This window comes from Porites lutea, chromosome 9 (genome assembly GCF_958299795.1).
Source record: "Porites lutea chromosome 9, jaPorLute2.1, whole genome shotgun sequence".
Classification (NCBI taxonomy): Eukaryota; Metazoa; Cnidaria; class Anthozoa; order Scleractinia; family Poritidae; genus Porites; species Porites lutea.
Window position 1 is genome coordinate 4800995 of NC_133209.1, and position 22525 is coordinate 4823519.

The following is a 22525-nucleotide window of genomic DNA, read 5'->3' on the forward strand; positions in this document are numbered from 1 at the left end:
TATAGGTATATTTTTATCCCCTGAAAATTTTTCATCTGTTCGGATTTCCTAGCTGAAAGTCTAGTGATCCGAAAATTATAGGGATCAAAACTTACCTTTTCGAAAATTTCAGCCAGAAAAAAGGCTCCCGGAAATTCTAGGTGACCTTTTAACGGGTAAAAATCCGTTAAAAATGGGCAATTATGTCATTTTTTAGATGTTCGAAAATCCTAGGAGAGGCAAGCAAGTAAGAAATTTTACAACCAATGTTCCGAAAATTCTAGATCTCAAATCGCCTTCCGAACAGATATTTTCCGAAAATTGTCGTTGGGTGCCCCTGTTAGAATTCCCAGCGATAAAATTATCACATTTAATATTCTCGCATCATGTGCACATTGGCTTCTACCCTTTTCTCTATTCAGGAAGTATCTAGTTCCTTTTTCTGCTTAAGTTATAGGCCAAAATGAAATTACGGGTTCATAGGTTCACTTATTCGACAAAATAAACCCCTTGACAGCAGGAAGAAGGAACTTGGCTGGTTTTTCGCGCGCATTGTCCATCGTATTAATTTGCTCTTATTTCAAGAATGTGGAGTGGACTAAAGTTCACGATTTTCACCTCGCTAAAGACATTCTTGTAAGTGAACCCTACCGCTTCAAGACCAGAACAGTGTAAGCTCGATTAACACTCTTTGTTAGTCTAAGAATTGTGGAGCGCGGGAAAATGTGGCAATACGTAGATCGCAAATAGGCCTAATGAAGCGACGAACATTCTCTTTCGAGTAACAAAGCGCTCAACTAGATGTCATTGTACAAGAGAACGAATTCCTCATCTAATATGACACCATCGTATCAAAGTAGATCAAAAACTCTCTCGGATCTCTTTCAGGGAACTCTTTCTCTCGAACCTTCAATAAAGTTAAAAGAAAGTCTTCGACCGTCACCTCTACTGAAACTTAACGTTTGTTTCTCTCGCCAAGGCAACGTCGTCCTTCCCCAAATAACCGTCCTCTATGTCCCGTCCACCTTAACTTAAGGTCGGTAGTGAAAACAACGACACCAGAGAAAACACTGACAAAAGCGAACACAGCGAAAACGGCGACAACAGTGACAACACTGACAAATGTCACAACAGTGAAAAAAGTTAGAACAGTGACAATAGTAAAATCAGTGCCACCAGTAGCAACAGCGACAACAGTGACAACAGCGACAACAATGACAACGGTAACAACAGTGAAAGAAGTGACGACGGCGACCACGCAGACCCCAGCGACAACAACGACAACAACAACAACGGTGACAATGGCAACAACGGCGACAACGGTGACAACAGTGAAAGCAGTGACAACGGCGACAACAGCAACAACAGCAACAATAACAAAAAAGTAAAAACAGCAACAACGGTGAAAACAGGGAAAAAAGTCAACAGGGTGACAACAATGACAACAGATACAACGGTGACAACGATGACAAAAGTGACAACAGCGACAACGGTGACAACAGTGACAATGGCCACAACGGCCACAACAACGAACACGGCGACAACGGTTACAACAGTTGACCGTCAACCGTTGTCACTGTTGTCACCATTGCGCTCTTCTCGCTGTTCTCTCCTTTGTCGCTGATGTCGTTGTTGTCGCCGTTGTCAACGTTGTCATTGTTGTCACCATTGTCATTGCTGTCACCGTTGAAACTATTGTCGCCGTTGTCGTTGTTTTCTTTGTTGTCACCGTTGTCGCCGTTGGCACCGTTGTCACTGTTTTCACTGTTGTCACCATTGAAACTATTGTCGCCATTGTCGTTGTTTTCTTTGTTGTCACCGTTGTCACCGTTGTCACCTTTGTCACTGTTGTCACTGTTGTCACTGTTGTCACCGTTGTCACTGTTGTCACTGTTGTCACTGTTATCACTGTTGTCACTGTTGTCACCGTTGTCACTGTTGTCACTGTTGTCACTGTGGTCACAGTTGTCACCGTCGTTACAGTTGTCACTGTTGTCACTGTTGTCACCGTTGTAACCGTTCTCACCGTTGTCACCGTTGTTACAGTTATCACTGTTGTCACCATTCTTACTGTTGTCACCGTTGTCACTCTTGTCACTATTGTCACCGTTGTCACAAACAACGGTGACAATGGTGACAACGGTGACAACAGTGACAACGGTGAAAACAGTGAGAACAGTGACAACAGTGAAAACAGTGACAACTGTGACAACAATGACAACAGGATCAACAGTAAAAACGGTGAGAACAGTGACAACGGTGACAACAGTGACAACTGTGACAACAGTGACAACGGTGAAAAAGTTGACAAAGGTAACAACAGTGACATTAGTGACAACGGTGACAATAGTGACAACAGTGAGAACAGTGAAAACAGTGACAACAGTGACAACTGTAACAACAGTGACATTGGCGACAACAGTGACAACAGTGACAAAGGTGACAACAGTGACAACAGTGACAACAGTGAGAATTGTGAAAACAGTGACAACGGTGACAACGTTGACAACGGTGACAACAGTGACAAAAGTGACAACAGTCAGAATGGTGACAACAGTGACAACGGTGACAACGTTGACAACGGTGACAACGGTGACAAGAGTAACAACAGTGACAACATTGACAACTGTGACAACAGTGACAACGGGGAGAACAGTGACAACGGTGACTATGGTGACAACGGTGACAACAGTGACCGCAGTGACAACAGTGACAACTGTGACCACACTGAAAACAGTGAAAACAGTGATATCGGTGGCAACAGTGACAACAGGGACAACGGTGACAACAGTTAAAACATTGACAACGGTGACAACAGTGAGAACAGTGACAACAGTGACAACTGTGACAACAATGACAACAGTGACAACAGTGAAAACGGTGAGAACAGTGACAACGGTCACAACAGTGACAACTGTCAAAACAGTGACAACGGTGACAATAGTGACAACAGTGACAACAGTGACAACTGTAACTACAGTGACATTGGTGACAACAGTGACAACAGTGACAAAGGTGACAACAGTGAAAACAGTAACAACAGTGAGAATTGTGACAACAGTGACAACGGTGACAACGTTGACAACGGTCACAACAGTGACAAAGGTGACAACAGTGACAACAGTGACAACAGTGAGAATGGTGACAACAGTGACAAAGGTGACAACGTTGACAACGGTGACAAAAGTGACAAGAGTGACAAGAGTGACAACTGTGACAACAGTGACAATGAGGAGAACAGTGACAACGGTGACACCAGTGAAAACTGTGACTATGGTGACAATGGTGACAACAGTGACAGCAGTGACAACAGTGACAACTGTGACAACAGTGACAACTGTGACCACACTGACAACAATGACAACAGTGACATCGGTGGCAACAGTGACAACAGGGACAACGGTGACAAAAGTGACCACATTGACAACAGTGAGAACAATGACAACAGTGACAACGGTAACCATGGTGACAACAGCGACAACGGTGACAACAGTGACAACAGTGAGAACAGTGAGAACAGTGACAAAGGTGCCAACAGTGACAACGGTAACAGCGGTGACAACCGTGACAATGGTGACAACAGTGAAAGTGATGACAACAGTGACAACACTGACAACTGTGACAACCGTACCAACGGTGACAAGGGTGACAACAGTGAAAAAAGTGACAACAGTGACAACTGTGACAACAGTGATAACGGTGACAACAGTGACAACGGTGACAACGGTGACAACAGTGACAACGTTGACAACGATACAAACGGTGACAGCGCTGACAACGGTGACAACTGTGACAACGGTGACAACAGTGACAACGGTGAAAACGGTGACAACAGTGACAACAGTGAGAACTGTGACAACAGTGACAACGGTGACAATGGTGACAACAGTGAGAACAGTGAGAACAGTGACAACAGTGACAACTGTAACAACAGTGACAACAGTGAGATTGGTGACAACGGTGACAAGAGGGAAACCAAGGACAACAGTGACAACAGTGACAACAGTGACAACACTGACAACGGTGACAACAGTGACAGCGGTGACAACGGTAAAAAAAAATGACAATGGTGACAGCGGTGACAACAGTGAGAACGGTGACAACGGTGAAAACGGTGAAAACGGTGACAACAGTGACAACGGTGAAAACTGTGACAACAGTGACAACAGTGACAACGGTGACAACAGTGACAACGGTGACAACAGTGACAACGGTGACAACGTTGACAACGATGTAAACAGTGACAACTGTAACAACAGTGACAACTGTGACAACAGTGACAAGTTACAAAAGTGACATCGGTGAAAACAGTAACAACAGTGACATCGGTGACAACAGTGACAACAGTGACAACGGTGAGAACGCTGACCAGTGACAACAAAAACAACGGTGACAACAGTGACAACGGTAAAAACAGTGAAAACGGTGACAACAGTGACAACTGTGACAACAGTGACAACGGTGACAACGGTGACAACAGTGACAACGGTGACAACAGTGACAATGGTGACAACAGTGACAACGGTGACAACAAGGACAACAGTGACAACGGTGACAAAAGTAACAACAGTGACAACAGTGTCAACGGTGACAACAGTGAAAACGGTGAGAACAGTGACAACGGTGACAACAGTGACAACTGTGACAACAGTGACAACGGTGAAAAAGTTGACAAAGGTAACAACAGTGACATTAGTGACAACGGTGACAATAGTGAAAACAGTGAGAACAGTGAAAACAGTGACAACTGTGACAACAGTGACAACTGTAACAACAGTGACATTGGTGACAACAGTGACATTAGTGACAACAGTGAGAATTGTGACAACAGTGACAACGGTGACAACGTTGACAACGGTGACAACAGTGACAACAGTGACAACAGTGACAAAGGTGACAACAGTGACAAAAGTGACAACAGTCAGAATGGTGACAACAGTGACAACCGTGACAACGTTGACAACGGTGACAACGGTGACAAGAGTAACAACAGTGACAACTGTGACAACAGTGACAACGGTGACACCAGTGAAAACTCTGACTATGGTGACAACGGTGACAACAGTGACAGCAGTGACAACAGTGACAACTGTGACAACACTGAGAACAGTGAAAACAGTGATATCGGTAGCAACAGTGACAACAGGGACAACGGTGACAACAGTTACAACATTGACAACGGTGACAACAGTGAGAACAGTGACAACAGTGACAACTGTGACAACAATGACAACAGTGACAACAGTGAAAACGGTGAGAACAGTGACAAAGGTGACAACAGTGACAACTGTGAAAACAGTGACAACGGTGACAACAGTGACAACAGTGACAACGGTGACAATAGTGACAACAGTGAAAACAGTGACAAGAGTGACAACTGTGACAACAGTGACAACTGTAACAACAGTGACATTGGTGAAAAGAGTGACCACAGTGACAAAGGTGACAACAGTGAAAACAGTAACAACAGTGAGAATTGTGACAACAGTGACAACGGTGACAACGTTGACAACGGTCACAACAGTGACAAAGGTGACAACAGTGACAACAGTGACAACAGTGAGAATGGTGACAACAGTGACAAAGGTGACAACGTTGACAAGGGTGACAACGGTGACAAGAGTGACAACAGTGACAACTGTGACAACAGTGACAATGAGGAGAACAGTGACAACGGTGACACCAGTGAAAACTGTGACTATGGTGACAACGGTGACAACAGTGACAGCAGTGACAACAGTGACAACTGTGACAACAGTGACAACTGTGACACACTGACAACAATGACAACAGTGACATCGGTTGCAACAGTGACAACAGGGACAACAGTGACAAAAGTGACCACATTGACAACGGTGAGAAAAGTGACAACAGTGACAACGGTAACCATGGTGACAACAGCGACAACGGTGACAACAGTGACAACAGTGAGAACCGTGACAAAGGTGACAACAGTGACAACGGTAACAGTGGTGACAACGGTGACAACGGTGACAATGGTGACAACAGTGACAGTGATGACAACAGTCACAACAAAGACAACAGTGACAACTGTGACAACCGTACCGAAGGTGACAAGGGTGACAACAGTGAAAAAAGTGACAACAGTGACAACTGTGACAACAGTGACAACGGTGACAACGGTGACAACAGTGACAACGGTGACAACGATAAAAACGGTGACAGCGGTGACAACGGTGAAAACTGTGACAAAGGTGACAACGGTGAAAACGGTGACAACAGTGACAACAGTGACAAGGGTGACAATGGTGACAACAGTGAGAACAGTGAGAACAGTGACAACTGTGACAACAGAGACAACTGTAACAACAGGGACAACAGTGACATTGGTGACAACGGTAACAAGAGGGAAACCAAGGACAACAGTGACAACAGTAACAACAGTGACAACAGTGACAACGGTGACAATACTGACAACGGTGACAACGGTGAAAACGGTGAAAAAAATGACAATGGTGACAGAAGTGACAACAATGACAGCGGTTTCAACAGTGAGAACGGTGACAACAGAGACAACGGTATAAAGGGTGACAACGGTGAAAACGGTGACAACAGTGACAACGGTGAAAACTGTGACAACAGTGACAACAGTGACAATGGTGACAACAGTGAAACAGTGACAAAAGAGACAACGGTGACACTGGTGAAAATGGTGAAAACAGCGACAACGGTGAAAACAGCGACAAAAGTGACAACTGTGACAACAGTGACAACAGTGACAACAGTGACAACGGTGACAACGTTGACAACGATGAAAACAGTGACAACTGTAACAACAGTGACAACTGTGACAACAGTGACAAGTTATATAAGTGATATCGGTGAAAACTGTGACAACAGTGACAACGGTGAGAACGCTGACCAGTGACAACAAAAACAACGGTGACAACAGTGACAACAGTAAGAACAGTGACAACGGTGACAACAGTGACAACTGTGACAAAGGTGACAACAATGACAAAAGTGACAACAGTCAGAATGGTGACAACAGTGACAACGGTGACAACGTTGACAACGGTGACAAGAGTAACAACAGTGACAACAGTGACAACTGTGACAACAGTGACAACAGGGAGAACAGTGACAACAGTGACACCAGTGAAAACTGTGACTATGGTGACAACGGTGACAACAGTGACAGCAGTGACAACAGTGACAACTGTGACCACACTGACAACAGTGAAAACAGTGATATCGGTGGCAACAGTGACAACAGGGACAACGGTGACAACAGTTACAACATTGACAACGGTTACAACAGTGAGAACAGTGACAACAGTGACAACTGTGACAACAATGACAACAGTGACAACAGTGAAAGCGGTGAGAAAAGTGACAACGGTCACAACAGTGACAACTGTCAAAACAGTGACAACGGTGACAATAGTGACAACAGTGACAACTGTGACAACAGTGACAACGGTGAAAAAGTTGACAAAGGTAACAACAGTGAAAACAGTGAGAACGGTGACAATAGTGACAACAGTGAGAACAGTGACAACAGTGACAACTGTGACAACAGTAACAACTGTAACAACAGTGACATTGGTGACAACAGTGACAACAGTAACAACAGTGAGAATTGTAAGAACAGTGACAACGGTGACAACGTTGACAACGGTCACAACAGTGACAAAGGTGACAACAGTAACAACAGTGACAACAGTGAGAATGGTGACAACAGTGACAACGGTGACAACGTTGACAACGGTGACAACGGTGACAAGAGTGACATCAGTGACAACTGTGACAACAGTGACAATGAGGAGAACAGTGACAACGGTGACACCAGTGAAAACTGTGACTATGGTGACAACGGTGACAACAGTGACAGCAGTGACAACAGTGACAACTGTGACAACAGTGACAACGGTGAAAAAGTTGACAAAGGTAACAACAGTGACAACAGTGACAATGGTGACAATAGTGACAACAGTGAGAACAGTGACAACAGTGACAACTGTGACAACAGTGACAACTGTAAAAATAGTGACATTGGTGACAACAGTGACAACAGTGAGAAAGGTGACAACAGTGACAACAGTAACAACAGTGAGAATTGTGACAACAGTGACAACAGTGACAACAGTGAGAATGATGACAACAGTGAAAACGGTGACAACGTTGACAACGGTGACAACGGTGACAAGAGTGACAATAGTGACAACTGTGACAACAGTGACAATGGGGAGAACAGTGACAACGGTGACACCGGTGAAAACTGTGACTATGGTGACAACGGTGACAACAGTGACAGCAGTGACAACAGTGACAATTGTGACAACAGTGACAACTGTGACCACACTGACAACAATGACAACAGTGACATCGGTGGGAACAGTGACAACAGGGACAACGGTGACAAAAGTGACCACATTGACAATGGTGAGAACAGTGACAACAGTGACAACGGTAACCATGGTGACAACAGCGACAACGGTGACAACAGTGAGAACAGTGAGAACAGTGACAGAGGTGACAACAGTGACAACGGTAACAGCGGTGACAACGGTGACAACCGTGACAATGGTGACAACAGTGACAGTGATGACAACAGTGACAACAGTGACAACTGTGACAACCGTACCAACGGTGACAAGGGTGACAACAGTGAAAAAAGTGACAACAGTGACAACGGTGACAACAGTGACAACGGTGCCAACAGTGACAACGGTGACAACGGTGACAACAGTGACAACTGTGACAACGATAAAAACAGTGAGAGCTGTGACAACGGTGACAACTGTGACAATGGTGACAACAGTGACAACGGTGAAAACGGTGACAACAGTGACAACAGTGAGAACTGTGACAACAGTGACAACGGTGACAATGGTGACAACAGTGAGAACAGTTAGAACAGTGACAACTGTGACAACAGTGACAACTGTAACAACAGTGACAACAGTGACATTGGTGACAACGGTGACAAGAGGGAAACCAAGGACAACAGTGACAACAGTGACAACGGTGACAACACTAACAATGGTGACAACGGTGACAACAGTGACAACAGTGACAACGGTGACAGCGGTGACAACGGTGAAAAAAATGATAATGGTGACAGAAGTGACAACAATGACAGCGGTGACAACAGTAAGAACGGTGACAACGGTGACAATGGTGAAAACGGTGACAACGGTGAAAAAGGTGAAAACGGTGACAACGGTGACAACAGTGAAAACGGTGACAACAGTGACAACGATGACACTGGTGAAAATGGTGACAACTGTGACAATGGTGAAAACAGCGACAAAAGTGACAACTGTGACAACAGCGACAACAGTGATAACGGTGACAACAGTGACAACTGTGACAACAGTGACAACAGTGACAACGGTGACAACGTTGACAACGATGAAAACAGTGACAACTGTAACAACAGTGACAACTGTGACAACAGTGACAAGTCACAAAAGTGATATCGGTGAAAACAGTGTCAACAGTGACAACGGTAAGAACAGTGACAACGGTGACAACAGTGACAACTGTGACAACAGTGACAACGGTGACAACGGTGACAACAGTGACAACAGTGACAACAGTGACAACGGTGACAACGGTGACAACAAGGACAACAGTGACAACGGTGACAAAAGTAACAACAGTGACAACAGTGTCAACGGTGACAACACTGAGAACAGTGACAACAGTGACAACGGTGACAACAGTGACAACAGTGACAACGGTGAAAGCGGTGACAACGGTGACAACTGTGACAACAGTGACAATAGTGACAACAGTGACAACAATGACAACAGTGAAAACAATGACAACAGTGACAACTGTGACAACGGTCACAACGGTGACAACGGCCACAACGGAGACAACAGTGACATTATTGAAAACTGTGAAAACAGTGACAACAGGAGCAATGGTGAAAACAGTGACAATAGTGACAACAGTGACAACGGTGACAACAGTGACAACTGTGACAACAGTGACAACAGTGACAACGGTGATAACGGTGAGAACAGTGACAACTGTGACAACAGTGACAACAGTGACAACTGTGACAACAGTGACAAGTAACAACAGTGATATCGGTGAAAACAGTGACAACAGTGACACCAGTTACAACAGTGAAAACAGTGACAACGGTGACAACGGTGACAACAGTGACAACGGTGACAACAGTGACAATAGTGACAACGGTAAGAACAGTGACAACGGTTACACCAGTGACAACTGTGACAACAGTTACTACGGTGAGAATGGTGACAACACTGACAACAGTGAGAACAGTGACAACTGTGAAAAGAGTGACATTTGTAACAACTGTGACAACAGTGACATTAGTGAGAACAGTGACAAAAGGGACAACGGTGACAACAAGGACAACAGTGACAAGGGTGACAACAGTGACAACCATGAAAACCGTGACTACGGTGACAACTGTGACAACGGTCACAATGGTGACAACGGTCACAACGGTGAAAACGGTGACAACAGTGACGACAGTGACAACAGTGACAACAGTGACAACGGTGACAACGGTGACAACGGTGACAATGGTGACAACAGTGACAACTGTGACAACAGTGACAAGTTACAACAGTGATATCGGTGAAAACAGTGATAACAGTGACATCGGTGACAACAGTGACAACAGTGACAACAGTGACAACGGTGACAACAGTGATAACGGTGACAACAGTGACAATGGTAAGAACAGTGATAACTGTGACAACAGTGACAACGGTGACAATGGTGACAACAGTGAGAACAGTGACAACTGTGACAACAGTGACAACTGTAACAACAGTGACAACAGTGACATTGGTGAAATCAGTGACCACAGTGACAACGGTGACAACAAGAATAACAGTGACAAAAGTGACAACACTGACAACACTGACAACTGTGACAACCATGACAACCGAGACTACGGTGAATACGGTGACAAAGGTGACAATGGTGACAACACTGCAACAGTGACAACGGTGACAACGGTGACAACAGTGACAACAGTGACAATGGTGATAAAAGTGACAACGGTGACAACAGGGACAACAGTGACAACGGTGAGAACAGTGACAACAGTGACAACTGTGAGCACAGTGACAACGGTGACAACGGTGACAACGGTGACAACAGTGACAACAGTGGCAACTGTGACAACAGTGACAACGGCGAGAACAGTGACAACAGTGACACCAGTGACAACTGTGACTATGGTGAAAACGGTGACAACAGTGACAGTAGTGACAACAGTGACAACTGTGCCAACAGTGACAACATTGACAACGGTGACAAGAGTGACAACAGTGACAACGGTGACCATGGTGACAACAGTGACAACGATACCAATAGTGACAACAGTGACAACAGTGAGAACGGTGACAAGAGTGACAACGGTGACAACAGTGACAATGGTGACAACGGTGACAACTGTGACAGCGGTGACAACAGTGACAATGATGACAACAGTGACAATGATGACAACAGTGACAACAATGACAACAGTGACAACAGTGACAACTGTGACAACTGTACCAACGGTGACAACGGTGACAACACTGAAAAAAGTGAAAAAAGTGACAAATGTGACAACAGTGACAACGGTGACAACAGTCACAACGGTGACAACAAGGACAACAGTGACAATGCTGACAACAGTGACAACAGTGACAACTGTGACAACCATGGCAACCGTGACTTCGGTGACAACGGTGACAATGGTGACAATGGTGACAATGGTGACAACAGTGACAACAGTGACAACAGTGACAACAGTGACAACGGTGACAACAGTGACAACAGTGACAACGGTGACAACGGTGACAACAGTGATAACATTGACAACAGTGACAACAGTGACAACGGTAACAACAGTGACAACTGTGACAACAGTGACAACGGTGACAACGGTGACGAAGGTGACAACAATGACAATGGTGACCATAGTGACAACAGTGACAACAGTGAGAACGGTGACAAGAGGGACAACGGTGACAAAAGTGACAACAGTGACAACGGTGACAGCGGTGACAACTGTGACAACGGTGACAAAAGTGACAATGATGACAACAGTGACAACAATGACAACAGTGACAACAGTGACAACTGTGCCAACTGTACGAACGGTGACAACAGTGAAAAAGGTGACAACAGTGACAACTGTGACAACAGTGACAACGGTGACAACAGTGACAATGATGACAACAGTGACAACAATGACAACAGTGACAACAGAGACAAAAGTGACAACAGTGACAACGGTGACAACTGTGAGAACGGTGACAACAGTGACAATGGTGAAAACATTGACAACAATGACAACAGTGACAAACAATGACAACAGTGACAACAGTGACAACTGTGACAACGGTCACAATGGTGACAACGGTCACAACGGTGAAAACGGTGACAACAGTGACGACAGTGACAACAGTGACAACGGTGACAACGGTGACAATGGTGACAACAGTGACAACTGTGACAACAGTGACAAGTTACAACAGTGATATCGGTGAAAACAGTGATAACAGTGACATCGGTGACAACAGTGACAACGGTGACAACGGTGACAACAGTGATAACGGTGACAACAGTGACAATGGTAAGAACAGTGATAACTGTGACAACAGTGACAACAGTGACAACGGTGACAATGGTGACAACAGTGAGAACAGTGACAACTGTGACAACAGTGACAACTGTAACAACAGTGACAACAGTGACATTGGTGAAATCAGTGACCACAGTGACAACGGTGACAACAAGAACAACAGTGACAAAAGTGACAACAGTGACAACACTGACAACTGTGACAACCATGACAACCGAGACTACGGTGAATACGGTGACAAAGGTGACAATGGTGACAACACTGCAACAGTGACAACGGTGACAACGGTGACAACGGTGACAACAGTGATAACGGTGACAACAGTGACAATGGTAAGAACAGTGATAACTGTGACAACAGTGACAACAGTGACAACGGTGACAATGGTGACAACAGTGAGAACAGTGACAACTGTGACAACAGTGACAACTGTAACAACAGTGACAACAGTGACATTGGTGAAATCAGTGACCACAGTGACAACGGTGACAACAAGAACAACAGTGACAAAAGTGACAACAGTGACAACACTGACAACTGTGACAACCATGACAACCGAGACTACGGTGAATACGGTGACAAAGGTGACAATGGTGACAACACTGCAACAGTGACAACGGTGACAACGGTGACAACAGTGACAATGGTGATAAAAGTGACAACGGTGACAACAGGGACAGCAGTGACAACGGTGAGAACAGTGACAACAGTGACAACTGTGAGCACAGTGACAACGGTGACAACGGTGACAACAGTGACAACAGTGGCAACTGTGACAACAGTGACAACGGCGAGAACAGTGACACCAGTGACAACTGTGACTATGGTGAAAACGGTGACAACAGTGACAGTAGTGACAACAGTGACAACTGTGCCAACAGTGACAACATTGACAACGGTGACAAGAGTGACAAGAGTGACAACGGTGACCATGGTGACAACAGTGACAACGATAACAATAGTGACAACAGTGACAACAGTGAGAACGGTGACAAGAGTGACAACGGTGACAACAGTGACAATGGTGACAACGGTGACAACTGTGACAGCGGTGACAACAGTGACAATGATGACAACAGTGACAATGATGACAACAGTGACAACAAGGACAACAGTGACAACAGTGACAACTGTGACAACCGTACCAACGGTGACAACGGTGACAACAGTGAAAAAAGTGAAAAAAGTGACAAATGTGACAACAGTGACAACGGTGACAACAGTCACAATGGTGACAACAAGGACAACAGTGACAATGCTGACAACAGTGACAACAGTGACAACTGTGACAACCATGGCAACCGTGACTTCGGTGACAACGGTGACAATGGTGACAATGGTGACAATGGTGACAACAGTGACAACAGTGACAACAGTGACAACGGTGACAACAGTGACAACAGTGACAACGGTGACAACGGTGACAACAGTGATAACGGTGACAACAGTGACAACAGTGACAACGGTAAGAACAGTGACAACTGTGACAACAGTGACAACGGTGACAATGGTGACAACAGTGACAACAGGGAGAAAAGTGACAACTGTGACACCAGTGACAACTGTAACGACAGTGACAACAGTGACATTGGTGAAAACAGTGACAACAGTGACAACGGTGACAACAAGGACAACAGTGACAAAAGTGACAACAGTCACAACACTGACAACTGTGACAACCATGACAACCGTGACTACGGTGACAACGGTGACAACGATGACAATAGTGACAATGGTGACAACAGTGACAACGGTGACAACAGTGACAACGGTGACAACGGTGAAAAAAGTGACAACGGTGACAACAGGGACAACAGTGACAACAGTGAGGACCGTGACAACAATGACAACAGTGACAACTGTGAGAACAGTGACAATGGTGACAACGGTGACAACAGTAACAACAGTGACAATAGTGACAACGGTGACAACGGTGACAATGGTGATAACAGTGACAACGATGACAACAGTGACAACAGTGACATCGGTGAGAACAGTGACAACGGTGACATCAGTGACAACTGTGACAACAGTGACAACGGTGACAACGGTGACAACAGTGACAACAGTTACAACTGTGACAACAGTGACAAGTGACAACAGTAATATCGGTGAAAACAGTGACAACGGTGACAACAGTTACAACACTGACAACGGTGACAACAGTGACAAGTGACAACAGTAATATCGGTGAAAACAGTGACAACAGTGACAACGGTGACAACAGTGACAACAGTGACAACGGTCACAGCAGTGACAACCGTGACAAACGTGACAACGGTGAAAAGGGTGACAACGGTGACAAGTGACAACAGTTATATCGGTGAAAACAGTGACAACAGTGACAACGGTCACAACAGTGACAACCGTGACAAACGTGACAACGGTGAAAAGGGTGACAACGGTGACAACAATGACAAGGGTGACAACAGTGACAACGGTGACAAGAGTGACAAAAGTGACAACGGTGATAACAGTGATAACAGTGACAACTGTGACAACCATGACAACTGTGACCACGGTGACAACAGTGAAAACGGTGACAACAGTGACAACAGTGACAACGGTGACAAAAGTGACAACTGTGACAACGGTGAAAACAGTGACATCAGTGACAACGGTGACAACAATGACAACAGTGACAACGGTGACAAAAGTGACAAGCGTGACAAACGTGACAACCATGACAACCGTGACCACAATGACAACGGTGAAAATGGTGATAACGGTGACAACAGTGACAACAGTGAAAACGGTGACAAAAGTGACAATGGTGACAACATTGACAACGGTGACAGCGGTGACAACGGTGACAGCGGTGACAACGGTGACAGCGGTGACAACCATGACAACCGTGACCACAATGACAACAGTGAAAACGGTGATAACGGTGACAACAGTGAAAACGGTGACAAAAGTGACAATGGTGACAACGGTGACAACAGTGACAATGTTTAAAACAGTGACAACAATGACAACAGTGACAACACTGACAACTGTGACAACGGTGACAACAGTGACAATGGTGACAAAAGTGACAACGGTGACAACAGTGACAACAGTGACAACAGTGACAACTGTGACAACGGTGACAACGGTGACAACGATGACAACGGTAACAAGGGTGACAACAGTGACAACAATGACAACACCGACAACTGCAAGAACAGTGACTACAGCGACAACGGCGCCAATATTGACAAGATTGACAACAGCAACAGTGACAACAGCGACAATAGTGAGAACAGTGACAAAAGTGACAACAAGGACAACAGTGACAACAAAGAGAACAAGGACAACATCAGGGACAACAGAGGAACCTAGACAACAGGGACAACAAGGACAGCAAGGACAAGATCAGGAGCAACAGGGACCACATGGAGAACAAGGACAACAAGAATAATATGGACAACAAGGACAACATCAGGGACTACAAGAACAACAATGACAACGTGGACAGCAGGGACAAGAAGAACAATAAAGACAATAAGGACAACAGGGACAACAAGGACAACAATGGCAACAGTTACAGTAAGGGCAACAGGGTTAACAACGACAACATCAGGGACAACAGGGACAACAAGGACAGCATAGGGACAACAGAGACAATAGAGACAACATGGACAACAGGAACAACAAGGACAACAAAGTTAACAAGGACAACATCAGGGACAACAGGGGAAACAGGGACAACATTACATAGGAAGAAAACAGGGTCAACATGGACAACAGGGTCAACAAGGACAACATGGACAACAGGGACAATAGGAACAACAACGACAACAGGGTTAACAAGGACAACATCAGGGACAAAGGGGACAAGGACAACATAGGGAGAACAGGGACAACATGGACAACAGGGACGACAAGGACAACATGGACAACAGGGACAATAGGAACAACAACGACAACACGGTTAACAAGGACAACATCAGGGACAAAGGGGACAACAAGGACAACAAGGTCAACAAGGACAGCAGGGACAATAGGGAGGAACAACAAGGACAACAGGGACAACAGTAACAACAACAGTGACAACTAGGACAACAAGGACAACATCAGGGACAACAGGGGAAACAGGGACAACATTGATATCAGGAGCAACATTTCAATTCAATTCAATTTAAATTTGTGACAACAGTTGCGTTTTGCAATAAATTATTGGAAGTCAGGATTTTGGCTTTTTCAAACATTGGTATTTAGGATTTTTGCTTTTTCCAAACATTGGACTTTTTCAAACATGATAATTCTGGATTTAGTCTTTCTGGAAACATTGGAGTTCTAAATTTTTGCTTTTCCAAACACTGGAATTCAGGATGTTTCGCTTTTTTCATAGATTAGGATTTAGGACTGTGGCTTTTTGTGAACAAAAGAATTCAGCATTTTTGCTTTTTCAAACATTGGAATTCACAGTTGTGGCTTTTCCAAACATTGGAGTTCTGCGTTTTGGGTTTTCCAAACATTGGAATTCTGGAATTTAGGCTTTTTGCAAATAACCGAATTCAGGATTTTGACTTTATAAAACATTGGAATTCAGGATTTTTCTATTTTCTTAACATTCAATTTCAGTATTTTGACTCTTCCAAACATTTGGAGTACTGGATTTTTTCCTTCCATACACTGGAATTCAGTTCCTGTTTTGGCTTTTCCAAATATTGGAATTCAGGATTGTGGCTTTCTTTAAACATTGGAATTCTGGATTTTGGCTTTTTCCAATGCAAACACTGGAATTGAAGATTTTTGTTTTCAGAACATTGGAATTCTCCATTTTGGCTGTCCCAGACATTGGAATTATGGATTTTGGATTTTGGAAACAGTGGAATCCAGGACTGTGGCTTTTCCAAACATTAAAATTCTTGAGTGTAATTTTATAAAAAGATTATCTAAATACCACTAAGAGTCCTTAAGATTGATGGGTAATTAAAATATTATCATGGTATCTAAACATTTTATGGAAATCTGGATGGGAGGAAGGTCTTGACCATGAGTAGTTTAGGAAATAAGGACAGAAGGTCAAAATGTCCTTCCTTCAGTTAAGTGGTGTGAATTTTTTCTGGAATAACCCATTTCAATATGTTCTGGGCAGCAAGCCCCTAGACCCTGGAGAGAAAGGGGGCAATTCCACAATCTGAATCTGTTTATGGAAAATGTTATTGAAACTCTTGATAGTCAAGGTAAAATAAATTGTCTACCTGATATTTGCCTGGATGCGGACATCAAGTAACAGAAGCCATCATTTCTAAGAAGATGCTTTTCAATGCCTGGTATAGGGGACACCTAAATTTAGATAACATAAACAAAGTTGAAGAAAGCTTATAAAATCGATAGCAAGGACAAACAACAGTGAGAATTTAAAAAAACTAATTGTCTTTGTAGGCAAGTAGGCGAAAAAAACAGCATCTCATCTTTGTCAACAGCATTGCATGTGCAATTACTAGTACATTTCCTTGACACCTGCTGCACGAGTCTGATAAGATATCTGCTGGCACAAGGCAGTATGGAGGACATGAACACATGACAACAATTTTTTTTCATTTTGAACTTGGATAGAGGACATAAAAATTCAACTCCAGCAAAATTTGCATACAGTCAAAAAATGGAGTGAGACCAAAATTAAAGAAATGTGATCTAGAGCTTTAAAGACTGCTAATTAATTTTTTAAGGGATACTTTTAATGCTGTTGTTGTTGGACCCAAATAATAAGAGTCATATTAAGGTCCAATGATGAGAGTTTGATGATCAGTGCATAGTTGGGCAGTTATGTCCAATAGTCTTTAGCCTTTAATTGACAGTGTCCTTCAACCTTTCTAATAGATCCAAAGGGGATATGTGTGGCAGGGAGTTCATTAGGCATCAGAAATAATTCTCCAGCAAATGTTTGATAGCCTACGACTATATTATATTCAGACGTGGAGCCTCTTTCAAAATATTCTCTTGTAACATTACACCTTTCTCCTGCTACTATATAGAATTCTTAATGAAAACCCTGGTGTGGTCTCTTATCTTTCACAGGGGTAGAGAACAATTTATTACAGGTCAACAGTGTATGGATTAGTTGCACTGCGAACAGTTGGAAAATCAAACAAAATAAATCCCAATAAATCTATCTTATTCTCACTTAATTTTGTGAGTTTTATGTTTTGCTTAAAATCGTGAGCCAAATTATTTCTTGAGTATTTAATTTTCATGATTTTTAGGGAAAGGTAGTTTTGGAAGTTTATGAAATTTCAAGATTTTTCTATTCTTTAATATATAAAGGTAACTTTGACCTCAGAACAGTAACAGAATTAATAATTTCAATGTTTAACAGCAAAAAGAGACAATTACAAACAAAACAAGCTAAAGATAACAAAGCATAAGGCTTTCAACAGTCTAAAATAGGTAAGAGCAAATATAGTTACAAATAGACTTTAAAGTTTGGACTGTGAGAGTGCTGCAGTGGAAGGCTGATGGACAAAAAAACAAAAAAAACTCCTAATCTTGAAACGGAGAAATGATGGAATAACTAATTATGCAACAGTTTGAATTTTGTTATTTTATGGATAAGAATATGTCTGGTATTAAATTTCACGATTTTAATCCTCGTAAGTACTAGATATTGCAAGTATTGAATTTCACAATGTTTCCCACAATCGCAAAATTTAATACCCACGAAATTCAATGAGAATGCAGTACTGACCTTAAATTCCTGAAGGTCAACATAATCCTTTGGAAAACAATGTGATGTATTACTTTTTCTTGTGTGTCTTCTAACACACCATAGGCTGCCCAAGCCGCTTGGTAGGGACTGTATCTCTGTACTGTCTTTCAAAAACACAACTTTGTATCCAAGTACATTTAATGCATCCGTCAAAGTTTTGACGTACTTCTCTTGAGAAAAGTTAAATAAATTGGCAAGAAAGATCTCTGGACTGGTCTGGTACTTCTTTTCAAGCTGATGAAAAATGAAGTTGCATTAATTTTAATAAGTCTGTATCGAAGTAGGGGGGAGTGCACGGTACTCCCTATGATGGCCTGTACAGGTAGGTTCTGCCCAAAAGGGGTATCTTTTTCAGGCTTTAGGTATGTGAAAGGGTAGGGATTTCACTAGTTGAGGTAGATAAAAGGGGAGGGAAATCTGTCATTTGGGTCTGTGAAAGGGCCCAAAAGGGCTAGCAGATGAATTTTACGGCTTTGTAAGGTTGAGAAAACATTCTATTTTTGTGACTAAATCCTATTTGAAAGAAAGTGCATTTACAGCAGTTAAAAGGGGTGCAAGGTTCTAAACAATTAAGGTATGTGAAAGGGGTGCCATTTGTCAAAAGAAGGTACATGAAAGGATAACCTTTTTCGTGGAAAATGGTGTATAAAAGGGTAAGGGGTTGGACCTTGGGGCGGAGCCTTCCGGTATAAACATTTGTTGGGTACCCCCCCTGGGGCCTGTATGTACAGTGTCATTGCAAAAAAATACAATTAATTAAAAATAAAAAAAAGTGTCTCCAAAGGGAGCCACATTTCACACCCTAAGAAATTTGCCCTTCAGTTGTCTCCCCTGCAAGATACTCAAAGATACGAGACAATCAACGCCCTTACATATTAGAGGACCAGCAAGCTATTGGTCGCAACTATACATGTAGAACTGGTTGTTTAAGAGAATGGGCCCTTGCATGCTAACCACCTTATAAACTTATTAACCCTTTAAGTGCCAATAGTGACCAAAAACAATTTTCTCCTAATAATATCCATACATTGTCAAGAGATAAAGATATGAGAATTAATAAAATGATCACCAAAGGGAAAATGCCATGATCTTTTATCAAATTCTCTCAAGTAATTCTTAAGAAAATCTATGGGGATCAGTTTGGAGAATTTGTATGTGGATATTGGGGCTTAAAGGGTTGAGGGCAGTCAGTTACAAGAGCTTTTAGTAAAAAAAACTTGGCACACGTGATTGTAGTTACATGTACTACTGGCTGTAACTAAAGCTGATCACTTAACGAGAGTGGTCACAAGATGAGTATTGAGTACATGTTCATGTACACGATTTTAAAAAAAGTTTATATACTGCATGCTCAAAAACCCTGACCAACTGTCATAAAATCAAAAAAATTTGATTTAATCCTTATTTATCTATTTCAAAAAATTCATGATAAATTATATGAATGTTCACAAAACAGGAAAATGTGTTATCCAAGAATAACTGGTTAAAAATATTATAAATGTTTGATAAATTAACCTTACTTTTGCATCTCTCAAATTGACATCACATTAAAGTTAAAAGCAAAGGACAAGACGAATTAATGGTTTGAAATTTTTTTTGACAAAAAATAATTGACAGAATTAAGCGTGTATGAATAAAAAACATTTTGCCTTACCATGAATTTCCCATTCATAGAGCTCTACGTGTATTTTGAAAACAAAAAAGCATTAAAAAGGTTTATGTTTAAAATAACATGAAACAAACCAGGGATAAAAAGACTGTTAATTTAATTTAAAAAGTTACATTCCACTGAAAGATGATTTTTTTCTCAGGAAGAAAAGACAGTGATCTATAATTAACAATCTCATCAAACTTTGATTACAATTTTTTACTTCAAATTGACAAACTTTAAAAAACACGACATATTATCTTACCAATCACAATATAATTTTAAACACTCAAATTTTTCAAGACTTTATTTGCACAAATCTTGAAACATGTCACAAAGTTCGTTTTCTCTTAAACTTCTAATTTTCTTTTATTCTTAGGATGCTCTTCACTAAGAAAAAGAAAGTAAGGACACTCCACAAGAAGCGGAGGCATCATTAAATACACCAGAGTGAAATTCTCGACCAGGCTGTTAGTGAGCAATTTCGAGTAAATCTTGAACAGCACTTAACACTTAAAATGAATGGCATATCGTAATGACGCAGTAGTGGTTTTATAAAAAATTCATTAATTTTTCTACCATCCTGGCGATCTCCAACGCACGTGTATCATGAAACGAGAGTATACAAATAGTTTTACTAGGCATATTTAATTTTAAATCTTTGTATACAAAAACAGCATTTACCTCTCGTAGCCTTTGAAGCAATTTTCCATCTTCATGAAAAATCTCAAGAGCTATATTTGACCTTCTTGTAACAAAATTAGGCGAATTATTAGGCCGGAGAGAAATCTCCCTTTCGGTTGCTGCAGACACCTCATTTTTAGAAATACGGCCTTGTACTTGGAAAATAACGTCTTCATCAGAGTATCGTATCTTGTTTCTTAAGGAGTCGTAGCCTTCCTTTGGAATTGTAGTATCACCCTGTAGTAGTCGACTTGCTATCCAGTAAGTCCAAAATATGGACAGTAATGTGATTACCGCCAAAAACAACAAGACTTGTTTTCTCGAGCAAATCTGCAGTAATCTCATTATTCGTTAACCTTTGTTCATATAATCCTTGAGTTTTAGCAGTTGAGTCGCCATCTCTTACACAACGTCCATACTTTTTCCAGCTAAAAACCCCCATTCGTCGAAAGATGATCACTTCACACGAACTGGGACGCAGTCATTTTCATCAGACCTTTGCCTTCTCTTGAGGCCGGCAACGTTTTCTGGAATCTCGAGATTTCTGTTGTCACCCAGAGACAGCTGCTTCAGTTTTGAGGTTTCTGGAGCTATATTTCGATGTTTGTATCCATTATCAAAGATCTCGCTGACCACTCATCTCCTAATCTTCAAAACCTGGAGAAACCGTCGGAGAAATCAGTAGGTACTTCATATATGGGGACATATTGTACCGACGTTACCTTTTTCACTAGAATCCGTTGTCTCATTGTTGATTACTTACTCAGTTCCCACCTTTTTAGACCTCACTCTTATTACTACGTGTTGTAACTTACTGTTATTACTTTGTTACCATATCACCTTGTTACCTTGTTACTCTGTTCCCCTCTCACCTTGTTACCGCGTTACCCTGTTACCTTGTTACCCTGTTACCCTGTTACCT

At 42.5% G+C, this 22525-nt stretch overlaps 1 protein-coding gene across 2 annotated transcripts in view; it reads right to left on the minus strand.

Annotated features, from left to right (window-relative positions):
• Positions 1-22244, minus strand: part of LOC140948520 (cadherin-like and PC-esterase domain-containing protein 1) — a 58392-nt gene extending 36148 nt beyond the window's left edge. For both annotated transcript variants that reach the window (XM_073397768.1, XM_073397767.1), the window contains exons 1-3: positions 21604-22244; positions 19251-19505; positions 17764-17848 (exon numbers count right to left, since the gene is read on the minus strand). In XM_073397768.1, the coding sequence (XP_073253869.1) occupies positions 17764-17848; positions 19251-19505; positions 21604-21948 (685 nt within the window). In that variant the 5' untranslated portion in view covers positions 21949-22244. The remainder of the gene's footprint in view (positions 1-17763; positions 17849-19250; positions 19506-21603) is intronic.
• Between the last annotated feature and the right edge of the window lie 281 nt (positions 22245-22525).